Genomic DNA, 17,435 nt, shown 5'->3' with positions numbered 1-17,435 from the left:
TCAGGGGCCTACATTACACACCATTCACTGAGAAAGAATGTGTAATGAGAGAGAGAAGGTAGAGAGAGTTAGACAGAAAGGCGGAGAGAGACGGTAGAGAGAGTGAGACAGAAAGACAGGGAGAGAGACGGTAGAGAGAGTTAGACAGAAAGACAGGGAGAGAGACGGTAGAGAGAGTTAGACAGAAAGACAGGGAGAGAGACGGTAGAGAGAGTGAGACAGAAAGACAGGGAGAGACGGTGGAGAGAGTTAGACAGAAAGAGAGAGTTAGACAGAAAGACAGGGAGAGACGGTGGAGAGAGTGAGACAGAAAGACAGGGAGAGACGGTGGAGAGAGTTAGACAGAAAGACAGGGACGGTAGAGAGAGTTAGACAGAAAGACAGGGAGAGAGATGGTAGAGAGAGTTAGACAGAAGAGAGACGGTAGAGAGAGTTAGACAGAAAGACAGGGAGAGAGATGGTAGAGAGAGTTAGACAGAAAGACAGAGAGAGACGGTAGAGAGAGTTAGACAGAAAGACAGGGAGAGAGGTGGAGAGAGTTAGACAGAGAGACGGTAGAGAGAGTTAGACAGAAAGAGAGAGGTAGAGAGAAAGACAGGGAGAGAGACGGTAGAGAGAGTTAGACAGAAAGACAGGGAGAGAGAGTTAGACAGAAAGACAGGGAGAGATGGTAGAGAGAGTTAAAGACAGGGAGAAGACGGTAGGAGAGAGACAGAAAGACAGGGAGAGAGAGTTAGACAGAAAGACAGGGAGAGACGGTGGAGAGAGTTAGACAGAAAGACAGGGAGAGAGACGGTAGAGAGTTAGACAGAAAGACAGGGAGAGAGGTGGACAGAAAGACAGGGAGAGAGATGGTAGACAGAGTTAGACAGAGAGACGGTGGAGAGAGTGAGACAGAAAGACAGGGAGAGACGGTGGAGAGAGTTAGACAGAAAGACAGGGAGAGACGGTGGAGAGAGTTAGACAGAAAGACAGGGAGAGAGACGGTAGAGAGAGTTAGACAGAAAGACAGACGGTAGAGAGTTAGACAGAAAGACAGGGAGAGAGATGGTAGAGAGAGTTAGACAGAGAGACGGTAGAGAGAGTTAGACAGAAAGACAGGGAGAGAGATGGTAGAGAGAGTTAGACAGAGAGACGGTAGAGAGAGTTAGACAGAAAGACAGGGAGAGAGATGGTAGAGAGAGTTAGACAGAGAGACAGGGAGAGAGACGGTAGAGAGAGTTAGACAGAGAGATGGTAGAGAGAGTTAGACAGAGAGACGGTAGAGAGAGTTAGACAGAAAGACAGGGAGAGAGACGGTAGAGAGAGTTAGACAGAGAGACGGTAGAGAGAGTTAGACAGAGAGACGGTAGAGAGAGTTAGACAGAAAGACAGGGAGAGAGACGGTAGAGAGAAAGTAGAAGAGAAAAAAAGGAACAAAGAGCAGCATCAAGTTATTTGATCTGTACCGTACAAGCACACTATCTGATACCATGGCTTGGCGTCCACTATGTTGATATTCACTGACTGGCCAGGCTCTGAGCTATAATGACCAGACTATGAGCTATAACGACCAGGCTATGAGCTATAATGCAAAACATGAGATCAAAGCTCTCAGTGGAAAGTGACCAAGGAGAAACCAACAGTGTGATTCTACAGTGTAAAGCCTCACAGCAGCGCAGAGGGCTGTCGAGGTGAGACAGCTATAGCGTGAGACACACACACACAGACACACAGTGAAAAGCCTCACGTGAGCCCAGCTTTACACACACGCGCACACACACACACACACACACACAGAGGAACAGGAGCAGCTCAAATATAGAACATGCCCATAAAAAGCCACCGAGCACAACTCCAGGCCGGAGCGGCGGAGAGAAAAGCCAGAGGTTTACCGGCGGCTCTGGGGTCCCTATGGGAGAGATGTACAGGGTCACAATCCCTGTTCCACCAAAGGCTGCTCCAAATGGAAGACAAAAGGTCATGATTGAGGTTAATATAAAACTACTTATAAAACTACTGTGCCTTCAGAAACTATTCTGACCCCTTGACTTTTTCAACATTTTGTTACATTACAGCCTTATTCTAAAATGGATTAAATAAAACATTATTCTCAGCAATCTACACACAATACCCCATAATGACAAAGTGAAAACAGGTTTTTAGAAATGTTTGCACATTTTTTTTTTTTTAAACTGAAAGACCTTATTTACATAAGTATTCAGACCCTTTGCTATGAGACTCGAAATTGAGCTCAGGTGCATCCTGTTCCCATTGACCATCCTTGAGATGTTTCTACAACTTGATTGGAGTCCACTTGTGGAAAATTAAATTGATTGGACATGATTTGGAAAGGCACACACCTGTATATATAAAGGTCCCACAGATGACAGTGTCAGAGCAAAAACCAAGCCATGAGGTCGAAGGAATTGTCCGTAGAGCTCTGAGACAGGATTGTGTCGGGGCACAGATCTGGGGAAGGGTACCAAAATATGTCTGCAGCATTGAAGGTTCAAAAGAACACAGTGGCATCCATCATTCTTAAATGGAAAAAGTTTGGAACCACCAAGACTCTTCCTAGAGCTGCCCGCCTGGCCAAACTGAGCAATCGGTGGAGAAGGACCTTGGTCAGGGAGGTGAACAAGAACTTGATGGTCACTCTGACAGAGCTCTAGAGTTCCTCTGTGGAGATGGGAGAACCTTCCAGAAAGACAACCATCTCCGCAGCACTCCACCAATCAGGCCTTTATGGTAGAGTGGCCAGACGGAAGCCACTCCTCAGTAAAACGCCCATGACAGCCCACTTGGAGTTTGCAAAAAGGCACCAAAAGGACTCTCAGACCCTGAGAAACCAGATGATCTGTTCTAATGAAACCAAGATTGAACTTATTGGCCTGAATGCCACTTGTCACGTCTGGAGGAAACCTGGCACCATCCCTACGGTAAAGCATGGTGGTGGCAGCATCATGCTGCGGGGATGTTTTTCAGCGGCAGGGACTGGGAGACGAGTCAGGATCGAGGCAAAGATGAACGAAGGAAACTACAGAGAGATCCTTGATGAAAACCTGCTTCAGATCGCTCAGGACCTCAGATTGAGGCGAAGGTTCACCTTCCAACAGGACAACGACCCTAAGCACACAGCCAAGACAACGCAGGAGTGGCTTCGGGACAAGTCTCTGAATGTCCTTGAGTGGCCCAGCCAGAGCCCAGACTTGAACCCCATCGAACATCTCTGGAGAGACCTAAAAATAACTGTGCAGGAACGCCCCATCCAACATCTCAACAGGCTACAGTCTATCTACAGGATCTCTAACGGCTCTCTACAGGCTACAGTCTCTCTACAGGCTACAGGCTCTCTACAGGCTACAGGCTCTCTACAGGCTCTCTACAGGCTACAGGCTCTCTACAGGCTACAGGCCCTCTACAGTCTCTCTACAGGCTACAGCCTCTCTACAGTCTCTACAGGCTACAGTCTCTCTACAGGCTACAGGCTCTCTACAGTCTCTCTACAGTCTCTCTACAGGCTACAGTCTATCTACAGGCTACAGGCTCTCTACAGGCTACAGGCTCTCTACAGGCTCTCTACAGGCTACAGGCTCTCTACAGGCTACAGGCCCTCTACAGTCTCTCTACAGGCTACAGGCTCTCTACAGGCTACAGTCTCTCTACAGGCTCTCTACAGGCTACAGGCTCTCTACAGGCTACAGGCTCTCTACAGTCTCTCTACAGGCTACAGCCTCTCTACAGTCTCTACAGGCTACAGTCTCTCTACAGTCTCTCTACAGGCTACAGTCTCTCTACAGGCTACAGTCTCTCTACAGGCTCTCTACAGGCTACAGGCTCTCTACAGGCTACAGGCTCTCTACAGTCTCTCTACAGGCTACAGCCTCTCTACAGTCTCTACAGGCTACAGTCTCTCTACAGGCTACAGGCTCTCTACAGGCTACAGGCTCTCTACAGGCTACAGGCTCTCTACAGGCTACAGGCTCTCTACAGGCTACAGGCTCTCTACAGGCTACAGGCTCTCTCCAGGCTACAGGCTCTCTCCAGGCTACAGGCTCTCTCCAGGCTACAGGCTCTCTCCAGGCTACAGGCTCTCTACAGGCTACAGGCTCTCTACAGGCTCTCTACAGGCTACAGGCTCTCTACAGGCTACAGGCTCTCTACAGGCTACAGGCTCTCTACAGGCTACAGGCTCTCTACAGGCTCTCTACAGGCTACAGGCTCTCTACAGGCTACAGGCCCTCTACAGTCTCTCTACAGGCTACAGGCTCTCTACAGGCTACAGGCTCTCTACAGGCTACAGGCTCTCTACAGTCTCTACAGGCTACAGTCTCTCTACAGTCTCTCTACAGGCTACAGTCTCTCTACAGGCTACAGTCTCTCTACAGGCTACAGTCTCTCTACAGGCTACAGTCTCTACAGGCTACAGTCTCTACAGGCTAAGGTCTCTACAGGCTAAGGTCTCTACAGGCTACAGGCTCTCTACAGGCTACAGGCCCTCTACAGTCTCTCTACAGGCTCTCTACAGGCTACAGTCTCTCTACAGGCTACAGTCTCTCTACAGGCTACAGTCTCTACAGGCTAAGGTCTCTACAGGCTAAGGTCTCTACAGGCTACAGGCTCTCTACAGGCTACAGGCCCTCTACAGTCTCTCTACAGGCTACAGGCTCTCTACAGGCTACAGGCTCTCTACAGGCTACAGGCTCTCTACAGTCTCTACAGGCTACAGTCTCTCTACAGTCTCTCTACAGGCTACAGTCTCTCTACAGGCTACAGTCTCTCTACAGGCTACAGTCTCTCTACAGGCTACAGTCTCTACAGGCTAAGGTCTCTACAGGCTAAGGTCTCTACAGGCTACAGGCTCTCTACAGGCTACAGGCCCTCTACAGTCTCTCTACAGGCTCTCTACAGGCTACAGTCTCTCTACAGGCTACAGTCTCTCTACAGGCTACAGTCTCTACAGGCTAAGGTCTCTACAGGCTAAGGTCTCTACAGGCTACAGGCTCTCTACAGGCTACAGGCCCTCTACAGTCTCTCTACAGGCTCTCTACAGGCTACAGGCTCTCTACAGGCTACAGGCTCTCTACAGGCTCTCTACAGGCTACAGGCTCTCTACAGGCTACAGGCCCTCTACAGTCTCTCTACAGGCTACAGGCTCTCTACAGGCTACAGCCTCTCTACAGGCTACAGGCTCTCTACAGTCTCTCTACAGGCTACAGCCTCTCTACAGTCTCTCTACAGGCTACAGTCTCTCTACAGGCTACAGTCTCTCTACAGGCTACAGTCTCTCTACAGGCTACAGTCTCTCTACAGGCTACAGTCTCTCTACAGGCTACAGTCTCTCTACAGGCTACAGTCTCTCTACAGGCTACAGGCTCTCTACAGGCTACAGGCTCTCTACAGTCTCTCTACAGGCTACAGGTTCTCTACAGTCTCTCTACAGGCTACAGGCTCTCTCCAGGCTACAGGCTCTCTCAGGCTACAGGCTCTCTCCAGGCTACAGGCTCTCTCCAGGCTACAGGCTCTCTCCAGGCTACAGGCTCTCTACAGGCTACAGGCTCTCTACAGGCTCTCTACAGGCTACAGGCTCTCTACAGGCTACAGGCTCTCTACAGGCTACAGGCTCTCTACAGTCTCTCTACAGGCTACAGTCTATCTACAGGCTACAGGCTCTCTACAGGCTACAGGCTCTCTACAGGCTACAGGCTCTCTACAGGCTCTCTACAGGCTACAGGCTCTCTACAGGCTACAGGCCCTCTACAGTCTCTCTACAGGCTACAGGCTCTCTACAGGCTACAGGCTCTCTACAGACTACAGGCTCTCTACAGACTACAGGCTCTCTACAGACTACAGGCTCTCTACAGGCTACAGGCTCTCTACAGGCTACAGGCTCTTTACAGTCTCTCTACAGGCTACAGCCTCTCTACAGTCTCTACAGGCTACAGGCTCTCTACAGTCTCTCTACAGGCTACAGTCTCTCTACAGGCTACAGGCTCTCTACAGACTACAGGCTCTCTACAGGCTACAGGCTCTCTACAGGCTACAGGCTCTCTACAGTCTCTCTACAGGCTACAGCCTCTCTACAGTCTCTACAGGCTACAGTCTCTCTACAGTCTCTCTACAGGCTACAGTCTCTCTACAGGCTACAGTCTCTCTACAGGCTACAGGCTCTCTACAGGCTACAGGCTCTCTACAGGCTACAGGCTCTCTACAGGCTACAGGCTCTCTACAGGCTACAGGCTCTCTACAGTCTCTCTACAGGCTACAGGCTCTCTTCAGGCTACAGGCTCTCTTCAGGCTACAGGATCTCTACAGGCTACAGGCTCTCTCCAGGCTACAGGCTCTCTCCAGGCTACAGGCTCTCTCCAGGCTACAGGCTCGCTACAGGCTACAGGCTCGCTACAGGCTCTCTACAGGCTACAGGCTCTCTACAGGCTACAGGCTCTCTACAGGCTACAGGCTCTCTACAGGCTACAGGCTCTCTACAGGCTACAGTCTCTACAGGCTAAGGTCTCTACAGGCTACAGGCTCTCTACAGGCTACAGGCTCTCTACAGGCTACAGGCTCTCTACAGTCTCTCTACAGGCTACAGTCTCTCTACAGTCTCTACAGGCTACAGGCTCTCTACAGTCTCTCTACAGGCTACAGTCTCTCTACAGGCTACAGGCTCTCTACAGACTACAGGCTCTCTACAGGCTACAGGCTCTCTACAGGCTACAGGCTCTCTACAGTCTCTCTACAGGCTACAGCCTCTCTACAGTCTCTACAGGCTACAGTCTCTCTACAGTCTCTCTACAGGCTACAGTCTCTCTACAGGCTACAGTCTCTCTACAGGCTACAGGCTCTCTACAGGCTACAGGCTCTCTACAGGCTACAGGCTCTCTACAGGCTACAGGCTCTCTACAGTCTCTCTACAGGCTACAGGCTCTCTTCAGGCTACAGGCTCTCTTCAGGCTACAGGATCTCTACAGGCTACAGGCTCTCTCCAGGCTACAGGCTCTCTCCAGGCTACAGGCTCTCTCCAGGCTACAGGCTCTCTCCAGGCTACAGGCTCGCTACAGGCTACAGGCTCGCTACAGGCTCTCTACAGGCTACAGGCTCTCTACAGGCTACAGGCTCTCTACAGGCTACAGGCTCTCTACAGGCTACAGGCTCTCTACAGGCTACAGGCTCTCTACAGGCTACAGTCTCTACAGGCTAAGGTCTCTACAGGCTACAGGCTCTCTACAGGCTACAGGCCCTCTACAGGCTACAGGCCCTCTACAGGCTACAGGCCCTCTACAGTCTCTCTACAGGCTACAGTCTATCTACAGGCTACAGGCTCTCTACAGGCTACAGGCTCTCTACAGGCTACAGGCTCTCTACAGGCTACAGGCTCTCTACAGTCTCTCTACAGGCTACAGTCTCTCTACAGTCTCTACAGGCTACAGTCTCTCTACAGTCTCTCTCTACAGGCTACAGTCTCTCTACAGTCTCTCTACAGGCTACAGTCTCTCTACAGTCTCTCTACAGGCTACAGGCTCTCTACAGGCTACAGGCTCTCTACAGGCTACAGGCTCTCTACAGGCTACAGGCTCTCTACAGGCTACAGGCTCTCTACAGGCTACAGGCTCGCTACAGGCTACAGGCTCGCTACAGGCTACAGGCTCGCTACAGGCTACAGGCTCTCTCCAGGCTACAGGCTCGCTACAGGCTACAGGCTCGCTACAGGCTCTCTACAGGCTACAGGCTCTCTACAGGCTACAGGCTCTCTACAGGCTACAGGCTCTCTACAGGCTACAGGCTCTCTACAGGCTACAGGCTCTCTACAGGCTACAGTCTCTACAGGCTAAGGTCTCTACAGGCTACAGGCTCTCTACAGGCTACAGGCCCTCTACAGGCTACAGGCCCTCTACAGTCTCTCTACAGGCTACAGTCTATCTACAGGCTACAGGCTCTCTACAGGCTACAGGCTCTCTACAGGCTACAGGCTCTCTACAGGCTACAGGCTCTCTACAGTCTCTCTACAGGCTACAGTCTCTCTACAGTCTCTACAGGCTACAGTCTCTCTACAGTCTCTCTACAGGCTACAGTCTCTCTACAGTCTCTCTACAGGCTACAGTCTCTCTACAGTCTCTCTACAGGCTACAGGCTCTCTACAGGCTACAGGCTCTCTACAGGCTACAGGCTCTCTACAGGCTACAGGCTCTCTACAGGCTACAGGCTCTCTACAGGCTACAGGCTCGCTACAGGCTACAGGCTCTCTACAGGCTACAGGCTCTCTACAGGCTACAGGCCCTCTACAGGCTACAGGCTCTCTACAGGCTACAGTCTCTACAGGCTAAGGTCTCTACAGGCTACAGGCTCTCTACAGGCTACAGGCCCTCTACAGGCTACAGGCCCTCTACAGTCTCTCTACAGGCTACAGTCTATCTACAGGCTACAGGCTCTCTACAGGCTACAGGCTCTCTACAGGCTACAGGCTCTCTACAGTCTCTCTACAGGCTACAGTCTCTCTACAGTCTCTACAGGCTACAGGCTCTCTACAGTCTCTCTACAGGCTACAGTCTCTCTACAGGCTACAGGCTCTCTACAGACTACAGGCTCTCTACAGGCTACAGGCTCTCTACAGGCTACAGGCTCTCTACAGTCTCTCTACAGGCTACAGCCTCTCTACAGTCTCTACAGGCTACAGTCTCTCTACAGTCTCTCTACAGGCTACAGTCTCTCTACAGGCTACAGTCTCTCTACAGGCTACAGTCTCTCTACAGGCTACAGGCTCTCTACAGGCTACAGGCTCTCTACAGGCTACAGGCTCTCTACAGGCTACAGGCTCTCTACAGGCTACAGGCTCTCTACAGTCTCTCTACAGGCTACAGGCTCTCTTCAGGCTACAGGCTCTCTTCAGGCTACAGGATCTCTACAGGCTACAGGCTCTCTCCAGGCTACAGGCTCTCTCCAGGCTACAGGCTCTCTCCAGGCTACAGGCTCTCTCCAGGCTACAGGCTCGCTACAGGCTACAGGCTCGCTACAGGCTCTCTACAGGCTACAGGCTCTCTACAGGCTACAGGCTCTCTACAGGCTACAGGCTCTCTACAGTCTCTCTACAGGCTACAGCCTCTCTACAGTCTCTACAGGCTACAGTCTCTCTACAGTCTCTCTACAGGCTACAGTCTCTCTACAGGCTACAGTCTCTCTACAGGCTACAGTCTCTCTACAGGCTACAGTCTCTCTACAGGCTACAGTCTCTCTACAGGCTACAGGCTCTCTACAGGCTACAGGCTCTCTACAGGCTACAGGCTCTCTACAGGCTACAGGCTCTCTACAGGCTACAGGCTCTCTACAGTCTCTCTACAGGCTACAGGCTCTCTTCAGGCTACAGGCTCTCTTCAGGCTACAGGATCTCTACAGGCTACAGGCTCTCTCCAGGCTACAGGCTCTCTCCAGGCTACAGGCTCTCTCCAGGCTACAGGCTCTCTCCAGGCTACAGGCTCGCTACAGGCTACAGGCTCGCTACAGGCTCTCTACAGGCTACAGGCTCTCTACAGGCTACAGGCTCTCTACAGGCTACAGGCTCTACAGGCTCTCTACAGGCTACAGTCTCTCTACAGGCTACAGTCTCTCTACAGGCTACAGTCTCTCTACAGGCTACAGGCTCTCTACAGGCTACAGGCTCTCTACAGGCTACAGGCTCTCTACAGGCTACAGGCTCTCTACAGGCTACAGGCTCTCTACAGTCTCTCTACAGGCTACAGGCTCTCTTCAGGCTACAGGCTCTCTTCAGGCTACAGGATCTCTACAGGCTACAGGCTCTCTCCAGGCTACAGGCTCTCTCCAGGCTACAGGCTCGCTCTCTCTACAGGCTACAGGCTCTCTACAGGCTACAGGCTCTCTACAGGCTACAGGCTCTCTACAGTCTCTCTACAGGCTACAGCCTCTCTACAGTCTCTACAGGCTACAGTCTCTCTACAGTCTCTCTACAGGCTACAGTCTCTCTACAGGCTACAGTCTCTCTACAGGCTACAGTCTCTCTACAGGCTACAGTCTCTCTACAGGCTACAGTCTCTCTACAGGCTACAGTCTCTCTACAGGCTACAGGCTCTCTACAGGCTACAGGCTCTCTACAGGCTACAGGCTCTCTACAGGCTACAGGCTCTCTACAGGCTACAGGCTCTCTACAGTCTCTCTACAGGCTACAGGCTCTCTTCAGGCTACAGGCTCTCTTCAGGCTACAGGATCTCTACAGGCTACAGGCTCTCTCCAGGCTACAGGCTCTCTCCAGGCTACAGGCTCTCTCCAGGCTACAGGCTCTCTCCAGGCTACAGGCTCTACAGGCTACAGGCTCGCTACAGGCTCTCTACAGGCTACAGGCTCTCTACAGGCTACAGGCTCTCTACAGGCTACAGGCTCGCTACAGGCTCTCTACAGGCTACAGTCTCTCTACAGGCTACAGTCTCTCTACAGGCTACAGTCTCTCTACAGGCTACAGGCTCTCTACAGGCTACAGGCTCTCTACAGGCTACAGGCTCTCTACAGGCTACAGGCTCTCTACAGGCTACAGGCTCTCTACAGTCTCTCTACAGGCTACAGGCTCTCTTCAGGCTACAGGCTCTCTTCAGGCTACAGGATCTCTACAGGCTACAGGCTCTCTCAGGCTACAGGCTCTCTCCAGGCTACAGGCTCGCTACAGGCTCTCTACAGGCTACAGGCTCTCTACAGGCTACAGGCTCTCTACAGGCTACAGGCTCTCTACAGGCTACAGGCTCTCTACAGGCTACAGGCTCTCTACAGGCTACAGTCTCTACAGGCTAAGGTCTCTACAGGCTACAGGCTCTCTACAGGCTACAGGCCCTCTACAGGCTACAGGCCCTCTACAGTCTCTCTACAGGCTACAGTCTATCTACAGGCTACAGGCTCTCTACAGGCTACAGGCTCTCTACAGGCTACAGGCTCTCTACAGGCTACAGGCTCTCTACAGTCTCTCTACAGGCTACAGTCTCTCTACAGTCTCTACAGGCTACAGTCTCTCTACAGTCTCTCTACAGGCTACAGTCTCTCTACAGTCTCTCTACAGTCTCTCTACAGGCTACAGGCTCTCTACAGGCTACAGGCTCTCTACAGGCTACAGGCTCTCTACAGGCTACAGGCTCTCTACAGGCTACAGGCTCTCTACAGGCTACAGGCTCGCTACAGGCTCTCTACAGGCTACAGGCTCTCTACAGGCTACAGGCTCTCTACAGGCTACAGGCCCTCTACAGGCTACAGGCTCTCTACAGGCTACAGGCTCTCTACAGGCTACGGTCTCTACAGGCTACGGTCTCTACAGGCTAAGGTCTCTACAGGCTAAGGTCTCTACAGGCTAAGGTCTCTACAGGCTAAGGTCTCTACAGGCTAAGGTCTCTACAGGCTAAGGTCTCTACAGGCTAAGGTCTCTACAGGCTACAGTCTCTCTACAGGCTACAGTCTCTACAGGCTACAGGCTCTCTACAGGCTACACAGGCTACAGGCTCTATAGGCTACTGGCTCTACAAGCTACTGGCTCTCTCCAGGCTACAGGCTCTCTACAGGCTACAGTCTCTACTGGCTACTGGCTCTACAGGCTACTGGCTCTACAGGCTACAGTCTCTACAGGCTCTATAGCCTACTGGCTCTACAAGCTACTGGCTCTCTCCAGGCTACAGGCTCTCTACAGGCTACAGTCTCTACAGGCTACAGTAAAGATACAGGACATGTCATTCCTCTCCCCTCCCCTTCTTTCTTCTCTTCCTCCACTATCTCTTATTCCCTTACTCTCCCTTCCCTCCCTCCGTTTAAACCCTTCTTCCTTGTTTGTTTATCAGACAATTGGTGAATTCTCTCTTACTGCCACTTGACCAATGACCTGCGAGATAGGAGTTAATCACTTCCTGTACAGCTCTGAGCTCCCGCCTGGTTCAATACAAACTGAAGGCTGACGGGATGATAACAGGTTAACCCCTCTTCCTCTTCATACCCCCTTCCCCATACATGAATGCATTGGGAATGTGTTGTATTAGCGTTCTTTTTTAAAAGGGGTAATCCTATGTGAACAGAGCTCTGGGGCGCCGCATGGCTGCCCACTGGCCCAGCAGCACAGGGAAACACAGAGAGGAAAGGTCTGCCACTATAGAACTCTGGAAAAGGTGTTCCTGAAATGGCCGATACTGAAAAGGGCAATACTGAAATGAGTGATACTGAAATGGCCGATACTGAAATGGGCGATACTATGGTGTTGAATTCAAAATTATTCCATTCAAAATGTATAACTTCACCAATTTGGCCACTTGGGTACATTTGGGCTACTTCTGTGGGACACCTGGGTGACTTCATGATAAATGTCATGTAGCACACTCATTTTGGAAGTTATCATTCTGACACTTTGCACAAGTACTGTTGCCCTATTATGTTTTTCACTGAAATTGTCCCCATCATCCTATCTGAATATTTGTTTTGTCTTGTTCATTTTAAAGATGATGATACAACAATAAAAATGAAAAAACGTATGGTTTTGTTCATTGTATTATCTAAACCAGATCTATTGTGTTATATTCTCCTATAATTCAATTCACATTTACACAAACTTCAGGGTGTTTTCTTTCAAATGAAACCAAGAATATGCATATCCTTGGTCCTGGGCCTGAGCTACAGGCAGTTAGATTTGGGTATGTCTTCAGGCGGAAATTGAAAAATAGTAGGGGGGTAGCTGTAAGAGGTTTTAATAAATGGATCACTAGTCACTTTATACAATGCACTCTAAATACTGCCACTTTAATAAATGTTGACATATCTTACATTACTCATATCACATCTATATACTGTATTTTATACCATCTATTGCACCTTGCCTATGCCCCTCGGCCATTGCTCATCCATATACTTACATATTCTCATTCACCCCTTTAGATTTGTGTGTATTAGGTAGTTGTTGGGGAATTGTTAGATTACTTGTTAGATATTATTGCACTGTCAGGAGGTTGAATACATTTGGATTGTCACCTAAAACCCTCTAAACTTTTAGAGATGCACAAAAATTGAGAGCATCCTGTCGGGCTGTATCACCGCCTGGTACGGCAACTGCACCGCCAGAAACCTCAAGGCTCTCTAGAGGGTGGTGCGGTCTACACAATATATCAGCAGGGGCAATCTACCTGCCCTCCAGGACACCTGCAGCACCCAATGTCACAGGAAGGCCAAAAAGATCATCAAGGACAACAACCACCCGAGCCACTGCCTGTTCACATCGCTACCATCCAGAAGGCGAGGTCAGTACAGATGCATCAAAGCTGAGACCGAGAGACTGAAAAACAGCTTCTATCTCAAGGCCATTTTACTGTTAAACAGCCATCACCAACACAGAGAGGCTGCTGTCTACATACAGACTCATTGGCCACTTTAATAAATGGATGACTAGTCACTTTAAATAATGCCACTTTAATAATGTTTACACATCTTACATACTCATCTCATATGTATATACTGTACCATCTATTGCATCTTGCTAATGCCGCTCGGCCATCGCTCATCCATATATTTTTATGTACATATTCAATCCCTTTACATTGTGTGTATTAGGTAGTTGTTGTGGAATTGCTAGATAACTTGTTAGATATTACTGCACTGTCAGAACTAGAAGCACAAGCATTTCGATACACTCGCATTAACATCTGCTAACCATGTGTTTGTGAAGAATAACATTTTATTTGCATTCAGAACAGTCCTCCAAGCCATTGCAAATATCATCCTTACCTGAGCAGGCTCCTGGTGTGTGGTGGCCATTTTGAGGAAGCTTCTCTGAAGCTGTAGAGCGTTGTTCACCATCTCCGCCTGTCAAGCACAGCGGGAAAAGGTTAAAAGGCCAAATCTGAGGGCATTATAAGCCACATTTCCCTCTCTAACGGAACCTGCACTGCATCATGCTGATATAAAACTCTGCATTAGTCAGGTCTCATGAGGCATGTCCCATGTTTGGGAAAAGACCTCCAGAGGAACCCATAAAAGGAGCTTTCCTAACATAAAAACCCCTACCTCTAACCCAAATACCCCCTCCTCCTCTTCCCTCCTTCACTGTGATGGGAGAAGGAGATTCAGTGAATGTTGTCTTACGAGGGAAAGACCTGTGAAGGAATATCCTCGCCCTATCCCCCAGTCCCATTTTCACCACAGATTGGGTCTATTTCTCTGTCATTCTCAGTTATTTCATTCCCATTGGTAATCATGTCTCCCTTGAGAAAGGGATTTTTTCAAATTGGACATCCTGTCAGTGCCTGGCATGAATAAAGGTTTTAAAAAATGTGTGCTCTATTTTGGGAGTCAAAAGAGAATTCATCAAAGTGGTTGCCAACATGATTACTAGCCACAAACTACGCCCCATCTCTTTGTGGAAAACGGCCTGACATCAGGGAGGAAAAGGTGCTTGTGTTGCGGTTTAATATTGGAACTCAGGGTTAAAGTTCAAACACACTCCCGCCATTGGCTTTGTAGGGAACAGGAAACAGACTGTCATTTAAAATCACTCTTCCTCTTCCCAGCTCTCTACAGTGGTTTTCCCTGGCCAAGGGCTGGACCCCACACAGTTTGACTACAATGCTCAGCTCCCAAAGCCAGGCAGACCTATGAGAGATAAAACAAGGGGAATCCTCCATGTCTTTATATAAAACTAGTCCCAATAACAGAGAGCTGGCAGGGAAGTGAAGTGGTCACTAAGTGCTCAACATTCATCCATCCCTATGGTCACTGGTAGATCTAGAGAGAATCTCACTGTGTTAGAGAGAAATTACTATTACATGTTAGTGATGTTAGAGTTGGCTGGGTGACAACATATACATCAGGGATCATCAACTAGATTCCGCTGCAGGACAATTTTTTCTTGAGCGGATGGTCAGGGGACCGGAACATAATGACAAATAATTTGTAGACTTCAAATTGACCACAACAAGAACATAAATAATATTTTAAACCTAGCTTACATTTGGATTCGATCACATGTCTCTCTATTATACGTGGGTATATACTTTGAAACAGATTTGATGGTGTTTTTACAGTCTTTTATGTCCAACAATAACATTTTGCTCAGAAAACTTGGGTGGGCAAATAAAATCACCTGTGGAACCCTGATATACAGTATCATGAATTAAAGTTACACACATAGTTTCTCTCAATGGAAGTAGAATAGTAGTCTGTGAGAACAGAGTAGAAGTAGAATAGTAGCCTGTGAGAACAGAGTAGAAGTAGAATAGTAGAGTGTGAGAACAGAGCAGAAGTAGAATAGCAGCCTGTGAAAACAGAGTAGAAGTAGAATAGTAGCCTGTGAGAACAGAGTAGATGTAGAATAGCAGTCTGTGAGAACAGAGAGAGTAGATGTAGAATAGTAGCCTGTGAGAACAGAGAGAGTAGATGTAGAATAATAGCCTGTGAGAACAGAGTAGAAGTAGAATAGTAGCCTGTGAGAACAGGGTAGGCGACTTTCTTAGTTTCATATTTATTTATTTATATCATTCTGTGGTAATCCGTTCTTTCCTTCAACTCCCTTTCTTTACTTTTAGATGTTCTTGTCTCTCAGTTTATTGATTTAACTGTGTTTAACTGTGTTTCCTGGTATGTGCTATGGAATGTGCTAATGCTGTTCAGCTTGTAGCTGGTATGTGCTATGGTATGTGCTAATGCTGTTCAGCTTGTAGCTGGTATGTGCTATGGTATGTGCTAATGCTGTTCAGCTTGTAGCTGGCATGTGCTATGGTATGTGCTAATGCTGTTCAGCTTGTAGCTGCCCTAGTACCTTAATTAAAACTCAACTCAATTCAAATCCTAATGATCTTTTTTGTGTATTCTCAGCGCCTACTCTGTTACAAATATCACATACTTTGAGTTTCTGTCCGTTTTATTTTGTATTTTATTTCACCTTTATTTAACCAGGCAGGCCAGTTGAGAACAAGTTCTCATTTACAACTGCAACCTTGCCAAGATAAAGCAAAGCACTGTGACAAAAACAACAATACAGAGTTACACATAAACAAATGTGCAGTCAATAATACAATAGAAAAGAAAAATACAAAAATATATGTACAGTGTGTGCAAATGTAGAAGAGTCAAGAGATGTAGGTAATAAATAGGCCATAGAGGCAAAATCATTTATCATTAATACTGGAGTGATAGATGTGCAGATGATGATGTGCAAGTAGAGACACTGGGGTGCAAAAGAGCAAGAGGGTAAGTAATAATATGGGGATGAGGTAGGGTGTGCTATTTACAGATTGGCTGTGTACAGGTACAGTGATCGGTAAGCTGCTCTGACAGATTAAACTTAGAGAGGGAGATACAAGGCTTCAGCCTTAGAGATTTTTGCAATTCGTTCCAGTCATTGGCAGCAGAGAATTGGAAGGAAAGGCGGCCAAAGGAAGTGTTGGCTTTGGGGATGACCAGTAAAATATACCTGCTGGAGTGCGTGCTACCGGTGGGTGTTGCTATGGTGACCAGTGAGCTGGTAAGCTTTACCTAGCAAAGACTCGTAGATGACCTGGAGCCAGTGGGTTTGGCAATGGATATGTAGTGAGGGCCAGCCAACGAGAGCATACACTGGTGGGTAGTATATGGGGCTTTTGTGACAAAACAGATGGCACTGTGATAGACTGCATCCAGTTTGCTGAGTAGAGTGTTGGAGGCTATTTTGTAAATGACATCGCCGAAGCCAAGGATTAGTGGGATAGTCCGTTTTTGGCAACATGAGTGAAGGAGGCTTTGTTGCGAAATAGGAAGCCGATTCTAGATTTAATTTTGGATTGGAGACGCTTAATGTGAGTCTGGAAGGAGAGTTTACAGTCTAGACAGACACCCAGGTATTTGTAGTTGTCCACATATTCTAGTAAAGGGAAAGGGACTGCTTCGTTTCACTTACTGTAGACTAACAGTTTCAGATAAAGCCCAAATATAACACCAGTGTGTTAACCAAGACAGCAGCTGTGGACAGCCCCCTGTCTGAGACAGCTGGTGTGTGTGAGTGTGTGTGTGTAAGTGAGAACGTTTGAGGGATTTGGGGATTGAGGAGGAGACTTTGTGCTCTTAATGGCGCAGAGCCATTTCTCATTTGCAGCCTTTGCAAGACGCCACTCAAATACACTTAAGGAGAATCAGTCACACGCACGCGCGCACGTACACACCACTCACATGGTTCTCCACATCGTCTCCTATGGCTCTGCTATTCTTCAGGTACTCTGACACTGGCCCCAACAGCAGCAGGTCAAAGGCATCCATACACTGGGACAGACCTGTAGAGACAGGAGTGGAGGAGAGGAAGAAGCAGGATAAAACAATGACTATACTGTACTTTTACATACAGTATTATATGTTCATAAATGTTCATTGCATAAAGTAGTTCCCAGTTGAACCTAGAACCTTAAACATTGAACCTCCTGGTTACTCTGCCTCACTAGCCAATGCTAAACACCGCTGTCGTAACCTGG

The 17,435-nt window shown here is 48.7% G+C and overlaps 1 protein-coding gene across 2 annotated transcripts in view; it reads right to left on the bottom strand.

Moving 5' to 3' along the window:
* Positions 1 to 17,435, bottom strand: part of LOC112264375 (adenylyl cyclase-associated protein 2) — a 48,869-nt gene that overhangs the window by 17,237 nt on the left and 14,197 nt on the right. For both annotated transcript variants that reach the window (XM_024440927.2, XM_024440926.2), the window contains exons 3-4: positions 17,140 to 17,240; positions 13,726 to 13,803 (exon numbers count right to left, since the gene is read on the bottom strand). In XM_024440927.2, coding sequence (XP_024296695.1) covers positions 13,726 to 13,803; positions 17,140 to 17,240 — 179 coding nt within the window. The remainder of the gene's footprint in view (positions 1 to 13,725; positions 13,804 to 17,139; positions 17,241 to 17,435) is intronic.

The sequence above is a fragment of the Oncorhynchus tshawytscha genome, linkage group LG13, assembly GCF_018296145.1.
Source record: "Oncorhynchus tshawytscha isolate Ot180627B linkage group LG13, Otsh_v2.0, whole genome shotgun sequence".
NCBI classification, from domain to species: domain Eukaryota; kingdom Metazoa; phylum Chordata; class Actinopteri; order Salmoniformes; family Salmonidae; genus Oncorhynchus; species Oncorhynchus tshawytscha.
The sequence above is the reverse complement of the archived record's forward strand: the minus strand, read 5'-3'. Positions and strand labels throughout refer to the sequence as shown.